Below are 14,715 nucleotides of genomic sequence, written 5' to 3'. Positions count from 1 at the left end.
TTAGTGTTTTGACCGTGGTCACTTCTTGTTGATTCTGTCCCTGTGCTTGCTTTCCATAACTTCCAGTAAGGAGGTAGCAATCAATTAGTTATTCTTTGAAACTGAGGGGTGGTTGGTACTTTCTCATATATAACATTGAATAAAAGGGTAGGGATCTGTTATGCTCTAGATCTAGAACTTATAGGTTGATGGCTCCTATAACATTATCTTAGCTTCTACAGCTACAAAAACTTTTGTTTTTAACTTGTTTTGATAAGCAAAAATGACAAACGTGACAATGGAACAGTCTAATACGCTCCAAAATGCAGCACCTGTAAACTATTTAAAACTATCTATTCGCCTGTAAATTTTGTATATTTTAAAGAAAAGTAGTATTAACTGTAGCACTGACATCAGGTAACTGATGATAACAATCCTGGACATATCTGTGGATTGTCGCTATTTAGCATAATAATATCACATGGAGTAGTCTGAGTGGTCACAGGCATCCATGTTTAAAATTATTATTTAGAGTAGGAAAAAAAAAAAAAGTAAGCTTTCTGAAATGTAGCAGTATGTCCTCTTTACATTTTCTATGCTGTTTGGCTCAGTCCGTCTCTGGTAGTTTTCCTGTTGTGCTAACCCATATTGTCTCCTTGAACTTTACCATCTGTATGTGTATCTTGTCTTTAAATTGTGAGCTCGTTGGCTTAGAGATTGCTTTTTTGCTGCTCTGTGTCTATACAGCACCTAGCACAGTGATGTATCCTGCTCCGTAACGAAGACTTCTGGACATGACTCAAGTAATAAATACGAATAATGGCCTCTTGATTTGTTTTCTGATAGGCTACAATGTATCCTGCTCTTTCAGTGTAGCTTTGATAAGCCTTCATTGGCCAGCAGCTTATGCGTTATGTTTATCTTCAAAATAAACTAAAATAATTTATGGACCCTTTGAGTCCAGTGTTTGAGAATCCATCCTGCAGTCACCTTAAGCTTGTCTATGACCACTCACAGGAAGAGTATGAATAGTTTTGGTTAGTGCTTTATGCACAGCACTAAGGGTCAGAAAAACAAGGGTCTGGTCCCAGCTCTGCCATTCTACATGGAAGAGCTGTGCTGTTACTGTGTTGACAAAAGGACTACCCGCATCACTAAAGTTACGTACCTTTGTAGGTTTCGGACCTTTCTATTGATTATTTCCATATACAATTTTTCTTCAGGCAGGAGTGTTTTTCAGTGGATGGGATGTTGTGTTTTGTGCTAAGAGGTCTGAGTCCAATTTCTTCCTCTATAGCCTTCACTTCTGTTCTTCTTATTTGCCTGTAACATGGAGATAACAGTTCTCTGTAAAAGACTTGAGATCTGTAGATAGAAAGTTATTTATAAGGACTGCTTAGAGCTTCTTACAAAGTTCACAGTTCTGTCTGTGTTCATGGTATCATTAAAGAGGCTACCCTATCCCTTAGTATTGTTCATTAGGGAGTCTGTGGGTTTTATTTTTTTGAAGTTACTGAGCCTTCTGATTTTTAATTTAAATTCAAAATGTATATTGCGGTTTTAAGACCTGTTGCAAATGAATGAACACATGCTTTAGTGGAATGAAAGCATGGATAGACTTTAGATTTGTTCAGTGCAATACAAAAATTATAAAAAAATTCCTAAGGGGGTTTAAAATTTGTGTGGTTGGAGGCAGGACCAGTAAATTGAAGCGAGGCCTATTTTCCTTTCAAAGCATTAAAAAAAAAATTAAAATACTTGGATTTTTGTTCCAAAAGTCTTGGCTTAACTCCCTTCAATATTTACTTAAATTTTGTTACATAAAAACCCAAGGTTAAAATTGACCTAGTTGGAGAAAACTTTAGGGTTTGAGTATTAAAAAAGATGGTTTATTCCACCTTCCCCCACCCTCACGCACACCTTTTATCTCCTGTAAACCTTACATCTCTTTCACACTACATATGTTCTTGCAATACAGCTCTTTGGTATAGGTGTATTGGGGGGGCGGTTTTGGGGGAGAGGGGGACTATTTTGGATTGTCAGTCCCTTGCCTTAGGACTTGCATTATTTATGCTATTCAGTTATTTATTTTAAAATAATTTACACTTTTAAAAATTTCCTTAGAAAGGGCTTATATCTGTCTTGCGTTCATTGCATTTATTTGACTTATGCTTTGCCTCCTGTGTTCCATGACTAAAAAAATAACCAATTTTGTTGACATCATTTAAACCAAGCAGTTATGTGCAATTTTCATGGTATCTTTGCAGCTTCTGGAGTCTGCTCTTGCTGTATATACCTTCTGTTGGCCCAGGCCTTGCTCCTTTCTCCATTTGCTTTCTTCCCAACATTAAAATAAAGAAAAAAAAATACTGTGGTGCTTAGTATGTTTTCATTTTAAAGTGTTCTTAAATTTAGGGTGCTCAAAGATGTCAAATTCAGGGAAGTGGGTAAAACTTCACTTCTAGCATGGCTTTTTTGTATGTACTGCGCTCCCAATCCAAAGAGTAGCTTTTCTGGTGTGCCTTTGCTCACACTAGAAATACTTTGGTATATTTATGCTGGTAGAGCAATACTAGTGTAGATCTGACCTGGCTTGTATTTTCAGTGTCTTAGACTTTGTCTACAAGGGAAAGTTTTATTACTATCCACTTCCCTGCTCTCTCTGGGATGCTCTTGCTCTAGTAAAAAAATAAAATAAATTTTATTTTCATTTTATCTCAAACTTCTCCCAGACAGTGTAACCTAATTTGAATAAAAGGCTTCTCTGGTAGAGCAAGAGCATCTACATGGCAGGATCATTCTGGTTTAAATTCATTGGTATAACTTTTCCATGTAGACAGTTCCTCAGAAGAGAGTTTTGTAGCTTGTAAGTGCTAAAAAGAAATTGTGGGATTTTTTTGTTTTGATTTTAAATATCTAAATTGCTGTTGTAATAAGGAGTTCTTTGTGTATAGTTTCTTTTCAATGTATAAGTTGGTTTGAAGGTGGTAGGATATGATTGAGGTTGAGGCTTCATGTTTATGTTGTAGCCTTTATCTGTGAATACTCTGGGATGAAGATTAAAAATCTGGCTTCTGTTTCTTCTGCACACAATATTATTCTTAGCGTCTTGATTATTTGGGAAGAACTTACTGCTGCTTGTGCAGAACAAATTGAAATCCTTACTCCTGAATTAGGTATGCTTTGGTCTGGTAGGACCTATTAACAGTACAGTTGGGACTTGTCATTGCTGACGTCAGAAAACCTTTGTGCATGTGGGCTGAAGGTTGTCCAAGTGGATCCTGTTGTCAGATCTAGAGTTTAATTTCATTAGCTTTAAACAGAGTATAGCAGTGAATACACATAGCATTTAAGAAATACTGAAGTAGGCATAGATTAGATTGAGATCTAATGCCTTAAAAATAGTATGATTAATGCACCATTTTCTGTAAAAAAAACCAAACAAAACAAAACAAAAACAAAAAAACCCCCCTTAATCTTCATTTTATAATGAATAGAAAAAAATCAGAATAAAATAGACCACCGTTACAACTACCTTTAGAGCTTGACTTCCATACATGTTGTGGATTAAATTAGAAATGATCTATTGTTTTCTGTTTTGTAACTGTAAGACAGTTTGGGCTAGACTATCACTTTTTGCAGGAGCAAAGCTCCTACAACATAGTTGCACTCTGTGCCTGCTGATTGCATTATATTTAAATATGAAACTACCCATTTTCTTAATGCCTTACTCAGCATGTACACCTTTTGGTTGTTAAATGGTTTCCTTTGATTGATGGAACAGCTGTTTGGGCCAGATTGGAAGGCAGTGGCGTACTGGTTACGAACAACGTAACTGACTGGCTACTTGCTAAAGGAGCTCTCTGTTTAAAAAAAAAAAAAAAAAAGTATTATTGTTGTCATGCTATCAGGCATTGTTAGTATTTCACCATATAGGTTTATATAAATCAACTAGGAGAATACAGTAATAATTTCCAGTAGGAGAGAATATCATAATTATACCTTCTACTACAGAGAAATGGCATAGGACTGATTCATTATTCACATTCCTAAAAAATGTTGGAGTGGGATGTACCATACAATGACCTGTAAATTTAACGTGTGTGTGTTTCATGAAATGTCAGGAATCTGAGTTGTGTACTCTTTTATAGTTTTATAAATGTAGAGAGTTACCATTTTATTTGTAGGTTGCTGCTTTTAAATATAAATTACAATCCTAAAGCCTGATGTCTCAGTGAGAACATGTGATCACTGCTGTTTTGAGAAACTTACTTGAATCCAAGTCTGGCTTGCCTGCAAAAGTCTGTTGCACAGACATTTCAATTAAAAAATCTTAAAATATGCACAGTGTTATCATCCACCATCCATTTTTGTTTTTTACAATACATACAGGTTACAGTGGTAATTTAGAAGGCTATTTGCGTAGACTTGCATTTTCTTTAATGGGTTTCTACAAAATACTGTGGGCATCTCGAGGGTAAAACTGAGCAGTACGTACTTCTCTTTCTGTATTTTTACTTTAAGATAAACGTAAAGGCTTTATGAGTGTGCTTACTGAAAATGTTCATAAGGAAATCATGCTGGTACTTCTGTATTAAAAAATAAACATATTCTAGGTATTCATATGTTTCACAGTTCAGTAACATCTATCACAAGGCTACCTGCTTGTCATGGTTTAATCATGTGTTAACATAGTACTCCCTTGCCTTCATTTATGTCTTTATGATGTCTTAATTTCTCAGTTTTCTGCTACTCAAACTGAAACTGTGAGAAAGTATAAAGACAAGGTCTGGAAGCCCTGGTTGTATGTTGGAGGGAGAGCCTTTTGTTCAACACAGACTGTTCTAGCTTTGTTATCAGATTTTCTGTTAAGTTTTGAACTTATTTTATAGTCAGCATTATCCAAGTGTATGGGGCAGTACATTTTTTGTAGCTGACATTTAGTTCTGATTTTTGTAATTTAAATGTCAAACAATATTTCTCGTTTCAGTTTGCAGCTATGCCGTACTCTCAGTGACAGTAAAAGCCATGATATGAATTTCAGAGGTAAATTGATTTTTTTCCTTCTTGAAAGAAACCTTCTACAAAATTATTGGAAGTTATGTGTATACAATCCAATCATTCCATGGGTATATGTGCCTTTGTGACTTCTGTGATTATTAATGCACTCTAAGGAGGGAAAATATGTAAATAGCAAAGGTTACTTGCACAGATTCACTGCACCCCAAATCCTGATGAGAGAACAATGCCAAGCTAGTGGTGGACAACTACTCTGTAGTCCATGGGTTAGAGAAGAAGGAAACTATCCTTCCTGTTGAGTGGCAAGTTCTTGACACAGCTTTTGTTTTTTAGAATACAACTGTTCCCTCAACAAATGTTCTCTCTCAAATTTGTGTGCAAGAAATTCTTGACATGTATTGAGGTAGCTGCGTAATTCAGAGAGTAAACATTCGTGCATGTATTCAGTTTACTGAATGCTGAGAAATAATTCTCAGTTCCAAATTTGGGGTGGGGTTGGGGAAATTAAATTTAAACATAGAATTTGGATAACTAAAATGGCCAGTAACAAACGATAGCAACAGTTTTGAAACATATATGAGAGAAATTGCATATTTGTTTCATTTTTGCTGTCCTCCTTTGGAAGAAGATGCTCCATGTAACTGCGACCATGGAGGTGTTTGCTTTGTTTGGATGGCGTCTGGGGATCTTGTTAGAGGAGTAGTTTTAGGAAACTATAAAAGCAGAGGGAATTCTTTATTGTAAAAAGCAGAGGGTCATTATAAATAACTTAGCTGAATTAGATCATTTAATCTTAAAAAATAATTAAAATTACAAAAAATAGTCTCCATGTATGTCTAGCATAAGACATTGTTTTAAGCTTTGTAAACTCAATGGCCTAAACATCTGTTGAATTCTAGGCAATCCCTTTCCTGTATTGATTCCCCCCCCCCCACTGCCCCCACCAGTAAACTTGAATTTCAGACTTTCCCTGAATTTTACCTAGTTCAGGAGCTTGTTTTATGTTTGCTTATGTCTGAAAAATCTAATTAGATTCTGGGAAATAATTAAGCATTTGACGTTCAAGCAAAGTGTACAGTTATATTGGTAGTATTACGATTACGTGATTCAAACTAGAGACTCAGAGGATAAGAGTTGCTGTGCTGGCTCCTACTTGAGGTTCATGACTATGTTTCTGATGATGACCATTACCATTCACTTCAAAAGAAGGTGAAAACTGTGTAGTAGGGTAATGTGGAATATCCTCCACATTAGTGTCATCTTGATTTCTGTTGTTTAGAGATTGATTTAAACCTTGATGAATTGGAGTTTCATCATTAAAAATATTAGAAGTGCACTGATGTATCGGTGGCATATCAGATTGGCACCAACAAAGGGGAAATTAACATTATCGGCAATTGATGTTTTTGGCTGGCGTAGCTGATAATGCCACCGATAAATGCCATGTGTGTGCACGCAGCTGCAGCAAGTGCAGCGTCAGGAATGCAGCCAGGCAGCTTGGAGAGCGGTCTCCTGCTGGTAAGTCTGTGGTGGGGAGGTAGAGTGGGGGAGGATATCTTGAGATGCCCGTGGCAAGTGAGGGAATGGGGCAGGGACAGGTGCTGCCCTGCCAGGGCAGTGAATGAGACCCTGGAAGCAGGGCAGAGCCCTGGGCGGCTCGTCTGGGAGAGTGTGGGTAGGTTGGGAGGGAGGACATGGTGGGGAAGGGAAGGAGGCTTACTGCTGCTGTGCACACCTCTGGGGATGGCATGGGGGGCATGTGCCCCCTCTCCCCCCAGATTTGTGCACGGGGCGAGGGTATGCTGCTCACTGTGGGCTTGGGGCTAGAGGCTGCACCAGCCTTTTTCCTGGCAGGGGAACTAGGCCGTGGCTGTGCTCGGTTCGGCGCTGGAAGGGGTGGCTGTAACGATTCCATAATTACCTGTAGCCACCCCTCCCAGTGTGGCCCCAGCCAGCCCCCCTGTTGGGAAGAGGCCATCACAGCCCCTGGCCCTGAGCCTGCAAAGGGCAGCCTGCTCACTGCACAAATTCAGGAGGCACATGCCCCCATGCCTCCCTCGGAGGGTGCATGCGGTGACAGGGAGCTGCCCCCCCCCCGTCCCCTGCACACCCCTGGGCAGTCCATGCGCAGCTCTGTTCCGCTCCTGGAGTCACATTCACCACCCTGGGTGGGTGGGCAGTACTGCTCCACTCCCTTCCTCACCATCAGGGCCTTCATTTGCCCTTGTCCCGTCCCTTCCCTCCCCCCTGTCCCTTCCCTTCACAGACTTATTGTCCGGATGCTGCTCTCTAAGCTGCCTGGCTGCATTCCTGTAAATTGGCTGTTGGGTCGGTATCTGCCAATATAACTGGTTAATAAATTGGCCATTGGTATCAGCTAAGAAAATCTTTATCGATGCACCCCTGAAAAGTACTGTGTCAAAGTTAAAAAAATTTTTAGAGGTTTTTTTTGCCCAACCCTGAAAGTAAGCCATTTCACTGTTAATTTAACTTCAGGTTAGAGGTTTGCAATCCCAAGCTGATCGGTTTAGTTAAGAAGATCCATGATCTTGAGAACTCTTTCAGAATGCAGCTCTAGGTAAAAGACCATTTTTCACTGTGCAGTAGTACAGTGCCTTGACCATTGAGAATCTACTTCTCAGCTGGAAATTTTAGTTATTACTATAATACAAATAAGCCTATGGTTGAAGGAGACTTAAAAAAAAAACAACCCAGCAGCAGCAGCATATTCTCTCTGATCATTAACTATAGAATCCTTTTAGAAGTACCGAAGAGCTAAACCACAGATTATTTAACCTGTTCTTAAACTATTTTATGTTTAGCAGACATCCAACAGGCTCTATATGAGCTTGCATATCATGTTGTCAGGGGAAACCTAAAGCATGACCAAGCTGCTAATGTTCTCAGTGATGTCATAGTAAGTATCTAGTTTTGCTAATTACTTTTGAGTGTTTTATTTAGCCTTGTTGCTTATAGAAGTTGGTGTAAATAGTGCACCTTACGTGCAAGTTTAATCCCTTAACTTTTTAATGAAGTTATTTTTAGCCTTAACATTATAAGTAAATTGGATAGATGTTCTGTAACAACTGTATCCTCTTTCCTCATTGGATGTGACATTAAAAATTAGAGTGCCTACACTTTATATTTTTCTGCTGGCTTTTAATGTAAGGAGCAGTTGCTCTTTCACTTTTTTTTAAGATGATTTTTTTTTTAATTTATGGCAGTTTTGATCAGCCTGTGGTGTTTTAATGATCATTATCCATTTGTATTTGACTTGCTGGACCAGTATGAATATGATGCTACCTAATGTCTTCTCCAAGTCTGATTTCTAAAATGAAACAATATATATATATTTAGCCTCTTCTTGGCAAAGGGATGAAAAAGTGCAATGTGCCTGTGTAAACACGCATTAAATTGCTTTTAAAAATTCACTGCTTTAAAAAGTGCCTTTAAATTGTTTAATACATATTAAAAATTTGAAGGCAGATATAATTTTCCTTCCTACTTTTCCATTTCTTTTTTTTTTTCAGACATTTACTAAATTGGTGAGAGATTCTTAATTCCCATGATTTTATGGCCAACCCAACTTTCTTTTATTTATCTAAGTTCTTTATATTACTTTTATTACCCTGATATCTGAATCTTCTCCAGTAGGGCATTAAGCAGTTTGTAAGTAATATCTGCCACTTATGATTCATACTTTCATATTCTTTTCAAAGACGGAGAATTGTGCATGTAGCACACTATGTTGGTTTTGATTTTTTTTTTTAAATGCAAATACCGCTGAACCTTAGTCAGAAAAAACAGAATTGCAGATACATCTTTCACTTGGAGTAGAACTTGGTGAGGTTGTCTGTTCCTGCTTTTTTCAGCAGAAAACTAATATGAACTATATTTCTCATGTCTGGGATGTTTAAGTTTGTTTATTTATACAAAGTTGTCACGTTTCTTCATCTGTAAAATAAATGAAACTGTTAAAGTTAATTCTGAACAGACTTCTGCTCAGGAGAAGAGCAGATGAGGAACCTGAGTAGAAATTTTTAAGAAAATAGAAGATGGCAGCAAGGGAGAGAAATGTTCAAAGGACAAAATGTTTTATTGCATCTGCTTGTTAAGTCCTGTCAAGAATTTAAGATCTTTCTTTTGATTTCCGTTAAGCAATAGTAGCATTATGAAAGTGATTGCTAGTGATACTGAAAATGTTAGGATGCATCAAATGTTTCTTTAAACATCATGACTGACTCATTTGAAATGTTATATAAAGAATGAAACCACTCCCTCAGTGATAATTGGGTTAAAAATGGCAACTTTTGGCAGTGAATTATATTTTCTGGTCTTGCAGTTCTTAAACTATTGATTATTAAAACCTGTATCACCATTTATCTTTTCTAGTATTCTAGATAGACTTATTCCATCCGACTTAATATAAGCATGTTCGGTTCCATTATCAATTATATAAATGTTGTGGATTGATGTTAATAAGGTTGAGTCTATTGGAGAGCGAACAATTTTTTTCTTTTGGTGGTCAGACTTGCTTTTTTAAAGCATAACTTCTCCTTTTTTGCATAAACTGTTCAGTTAAAATGCGCTGTAATCAACAATTTCCTAAAACAAAAAAAATGGTAGTTATAGAAAATATATTGAGGATCCTCTGGTGAAAAGCAGAATATGTCATTTACCAAATCATGGCCTTTGAAGTGTTTACTGAATTCTGGGAAATTTTACATGTGTAGTCCTATATCTTTCTGCTGAGTGGTTATTGAAAATGTCATTCCCAAAGTTGTTTTCCTTCTTGGAAGCACCTGACAGCAGGCACTTAAGTGTCTTTTCAGTCTTTACCAAAGACATTTCTAGCACAGTGCACTTCTAAAGCTTATTGTACATTGCCTTCAGACATGATTTTATTTCAGTTGTCAAGATTGAATGATTGATTGATTTTTACAATTTTTAGTATATTTTCAGTTCCAGTGGTAATGGCTGTTATGTTCCTTCATATTTCATTATATATTAAACATTTTATAATTAAACTGCTCTAGTTCACTGACTTAACATAGGCAAAGTTAGTAGATTTAAATTTATGTTTTTATCAAGTGTCAGGTTCTTTACTAAACCTGTAAGCTAAAAATATTGTAACTGCAGCAAGTGGGATTTCTATTCTTACAATTTTTCCCTTCTTGTTAGGAATTTCGGGAAGATATGCCCTCCATTCTAGCTGATGTATTCTGCATATTAGGTATGTTTGTTTCATTTCTCTTCAGCAATGTAGCAGGTTAATGGAAATGTTTCTGTCTTAGCTTCTCCATAGAAAATAGCCTTTTAAAATGCAGTCAGTATAGCCAGCAGTGCAAGAAAGCAATTTAAATGTTTATATTGTATTCTGCATTATTGCAACTACACATTCTTAAACGATTCATAGTTATAGTACATCTCTTTCTATATTGGAATATACAAGAAAATAAAAAGCACTTCTCATACTTTCCCAAGGTTCAAATAAATTATTTACAAGTTGTCATTACCCCAAATCTGATTGTGGGGTTCACTTGGACAAGCAGTTTTGAAGTTTTTACTAGTAATACTAATTCAGAATGTGTTGATGCAGTGCATCAGGCAATCTAAACTTCTAAAAAGGGGATTCAGATTACTGGCTTTAACCATTTTAGTATTTTTAACTACGTACCAAAGTTTTGTTGATAATTTCACACCCAACATTCATTTTAATATTCTGAAGGAAGGGTTCAACATGTAAACTTCTGTCCTGAGTGTGCAACCTTCATTTAATCCATAGGCTTGTTAAAGTTAATGATACCATATGTATCAAAGAGAGGTACAGAGGTTTGCTTTTAAATACGTATATCAGTAGGCTATAGAATTAATTATTTTACAGATTATGAGAACTCTTAATTACAGTTTTTTCCAACCAAAAGCTGTTATAAACTGGTAATACCAGTGCAGTTTGTAAATAATAGAGCTGCTACTATAGCATTATTCGTATTAACTGTTGTTAATGAAGTGGGGCTTAGATTTACATTGTACCTATTGTTCAAAAATACCTTAGGGCAGCTGGGAAAATAGTGGCAGAAAAATGTTAGTAAGCCATTTGAACACTTTCACAAGAATATGCAACAGAAAAAAATCTCTGCTGTTCTTTTACGATACATAAGATGACCAAAAAAGTCCTTCCTTTCATCCTCTAAAACTTTTTACTGTTAGATTTTATAACAGAAAGATTATCATTTATCTTGTTTTTAATAAGACCTTTATTTATTTCCCTTTTGCCCATCCCCCAACATCCTAGATAAGATATTGCATGCCCGAAAGAATATTATTGTTGCAAAGCTGAGCACATGGGTTAGGAAATGTCAGAATATGGGTTGATTGTGCAATTTTAATGGCATTTGTTATGCATTGCAATGCAGTTTTTAATTAATTAATTATGATCACATAAGGTTTTCCATGGGGAATCTTGCCTCATTCATTATAGAAGATGGAGGTCACGAACAGGTGTTCATTTATACTGGTAGAAATCTTTCCTAGAGATTGAGCATACAAGTGTAGAGCCTGTGTCTATCCCCTTTCCCCTGCTTCCTGTGTTTTCATCAGAGCAGGGTGATTGTCATCTGGAGAAGGTGGGAGGAACAGTGGCTGCTCCATTGCTCTTGAACCCCAGGATCACCCTGGTCTGGGAAATTAGCAGGGGGGGCAGCTGCGGGAGCAGTGGAAGAAACGTCCCAAGCTCGGCAGTGCCCAGTTGGGCGAAGAGGGAAGTAGTGGCGGTGGCTGCTCCTTTCCCCTCCATTCCCCTGTCTGGGAGTGGGGAGCAGGGGGACTGGAGCATTCTTTCTCGCAAGAGATTTTCTTGCACAAGCGACATCTTCCATTTTGATGCTGAAATATTTTTCTCCCAGAGGAATAGTGTTTGTATGCTCCTAGTTTCTACCAAAAATGTGGCAACTCTTCCAGTAGAAGCAATAACGCCTGGACATTTCCAGAGAGCACCTACGTAATGACCAATACTTGTTTGCCCCGGTTGATCCATAGGCCCCTATTTAATATGTTGTCTTCAATCCTTATCTGAAGCCAGAATTTTTTAACTTGTATATGGCCTTTATATAATGCTTATCACTTTGGTATTTCAGGGCAGTCACAAAAAGTAGTACAGTTGTTGTCACAGTTCCCACTGAACTCAATTACTGCATGCTCCTGTGTAATCTTTCAGTTGTACAAATAGCGAAGTGAAGGACACTTTGAGGGTAAAGTATCCACAAATTTTTGGGTGCCTGGAGAGTCAGATTCCACATATCACTTTTGTCGAGTACTTGGTATAATAATGGCACTTTGCATTCAGATCACAGTTCCCATTGACCTACGTTGCCATGTGAGTGCTTAGTACTTCCATAAGCATACTAGCATCTCAAATTGGGAAGTCAGATAACAAATAGTGTACTGGGACCTCACGATCAAACTGATAAAGTGACTACCTTCATGTAAGAACTCTGGCAGAGGCAAGAATGTAATCAGGCTTTCCATGGCAACATGTAACTGGGAAGCATTTTTTCACTTTCTACAATCCTATGGTGTGTTAACTGTCGTCTGACTTCTGTGACAAATAATGCTAAATTCTTAGACACAACATTCCCTATACTGCTTAGATTCACCATTCACTATACTGCTTAGATTCATCCCCAAATCTTCTCCCTGTACACTGAATGAGGCTGGTGCCCTGCAGAAAAAATACGATAATTTCATTAAAGGTGTGCCGATGCATCGGTCCATATCATATCGGCACCAGTAAGAGGACAGTGGACATTACCGGCAATCATCTTGTTTTGGCTGATGCAGCTGATAATGTTATCAATAAATGCTGTGTGTCTGTATGTAGCCTCAGCGTGCCTGGGGCCAGGAATGCAGCCTGGCAGCTTGAAGAGCAGTGTCCAGCCAGTAAGTCTGTTGCAGGGGGCAGGGAGGACAGATGGAGGCCTCTGTGGTGAGGGAGGGAATGGGCTCAGGCAGTCACAGGTGCTGCCCATCTGGGACGAATGAGGTGTGGGATGGAGCCGTGAATGTCTGGGGGCGGGGAGGGGGTCGGTGGCTCTTGCCACTACGTGCACCCCCAGGGGAGGTATAGGGGGTCATGTGGTCCCTGGATCTGTGTGCAGGTCGAGGGTGGGATGCTGCTGTAGGCTGGGGGTGGTACTGGACTCCTCGTGGGGGGTGGGGAAGAGAGAGAGGGCTTGAGCTGGGCAGCAGTGATGATGGAGGGGGGGGCTATGGTATGAGCTACAGCCACCCCAAAATGTGCCAAACCCCACTTCCAGCGCTGCTGCCACCCTGTCTGCCGTGAGTGCAGCCCTGGCCCAGCCCCACCTCCAGGAAGAACCTGGCACTACCCCGGCTCCAGCCCACAGCAGCAGCCTGCCCTTGCCCTACTCATGGTTCCAGGGGACACATGACCCGCATGCCTTCTCTGGGGATGCGTGCAGCAGTGGGAGCTGCCCCATCTCCCCTACCCATCAAGCCATTTGTGGCTCTGTCCCGGGCCTCACCCTGGCTGGGCAGTGCCTGCCCTAGCTGCAGTCCCACTCCCTCCTCGCCATGGGGGCCTTGCTCTGCCCCTCCCCTCATGCACTTCCACCCCAACAGATTTACCAGCCAGATGCTACTCCTCAAGCATATCCAGAATCGGATCAATATCGGCCGATTATTTTGGCATACCTTAACTTTTAAGCATTTGACCTTATGATTGCGATGTGTTGGTTTTTTCACAGTATTATTGTGTACCCTTTCCTAGTTTTTTAAAACGAACTGCAAAAAATTGGAATTCCTCAAGTTCTATCACCTGATTCGTGAATGGGGTTAGAACAATTAGATCCATGGCGGAGGCCCCCTCTACACATTCTGGTAAAGACGCGATTGGATGTAATGCATGATCCACACAATCACCCATCCTGCTATGCTACACATGTATGGCAAGATGCATGATTGCAGGATTGCACATTAGATCCAATTGTGCCTTATTATTACCTGTCAGTTGTGGGACTCTTGGTCCTGGCTGTGTGTGAGTTGTAGCCAGGGCTAAGGGCCTTGTGTGCATCGGGCATCTCAGGCCTCCTTGGACATTGGGAATCATAGCAGCTGTGATCCCCAGGGCTTGGGGGTTTCATGCTGGGCATAGTGCATCCCTGCATTTGGTAGCCGTGTTAGCTAATAGGGCTCCCAACTCCAGGGGACACCTTACTGTGTGTGCAAATTAAACTTCAGCAGCAACCAGCTATGAAGTTAGTAGACAATTTTGAGGTCTAATTTTATAGCTGGTTGGAGCTTTTTATCATGTGATAACTATTTTGCATGTGTTGCTGGTCTTGAACTAATTGCATAGTTAACAATTTAATTGCATGATACCTGTGATGTGTAGAGGGGGTCTGAGTAACTGCCTGTATTATATGTTTATTATCTGCTATGTGGATGAGCAATAGTGGAGGATGGAATGTTTCACACTGCCTTCAAAGAATTATTGGAAGGGACCATTGTCTTTAAAAATAATGGCCTTTCACCCCGGAGGTTATCTGGGGAGAAAATGCAAAGTACCCTGTGGGCGAAAGGTGTGGGATTAGAGTGGGAAAGATAGCATCGCTTGCAGGCTAGCAGTTCAGAAGAAGGCAAGAATGCATCCTTTTCACTGGCAGGTAACCACCTGTTTTAACTCAATTTATGTGGAGG

General features: G+C 39.3%; 1 protein-coding gene across 4 annotated transcripts in view; it reads left to right on the top strand.

Annotated features, from left to right (window-relative positions):
• The window catches only part of THOC2 (THO complex subunit 2), an 81,771-nt gene that overhangs the window by 2,524 nt on the left and 64,532 nt on the right, over nucleotides 1-14,715 (top strand). For 2 of the 4 annotated variants that reach the window (XM_090060154.1, XM_090060151.1), the window contains exons 2-4: nucleotides 4,970-5,025; nucleotides 7,824-7,915; nucleotides 10,180-10,231. In XM_090060154.1, the coding sequence (XP_089916280.1) occupies nucleotides 4,970-5,025; nucleotides 7,824-7,915; nucleotides 10,180-10,231 (200 nt within the window). Of the gene's footprint in view, nucleotides 1-4,969; nucleotides 5,026-7,820; nucleotides 7,916-10,179; nucleotides 10,232-14,715 lie in introns of all 4 variants that reach the window. The other 2 variants (XM_090060153.1, XM_090060150.1) reach the window with 1 other exon arrangement.

Source organism: Crocodylus siamensis, chromosome 8, assembly GCF_052110815.1.
Source record: "Crocodylus siamensis isolate JL-2025a chromosome 8, ASM5211081v1, whole genome shotgun sequence".
Lineage (NCBI taxonomy): Eukaryota > Metazoa > Chordata > Crocodylia > Crocodylidae > Crocodylus > Crocodylus siamensis.
Note: the sequence above shows the minus strand (reverse complement) of the source record. Positions and strands in the feature narration are given on the sequence as shown.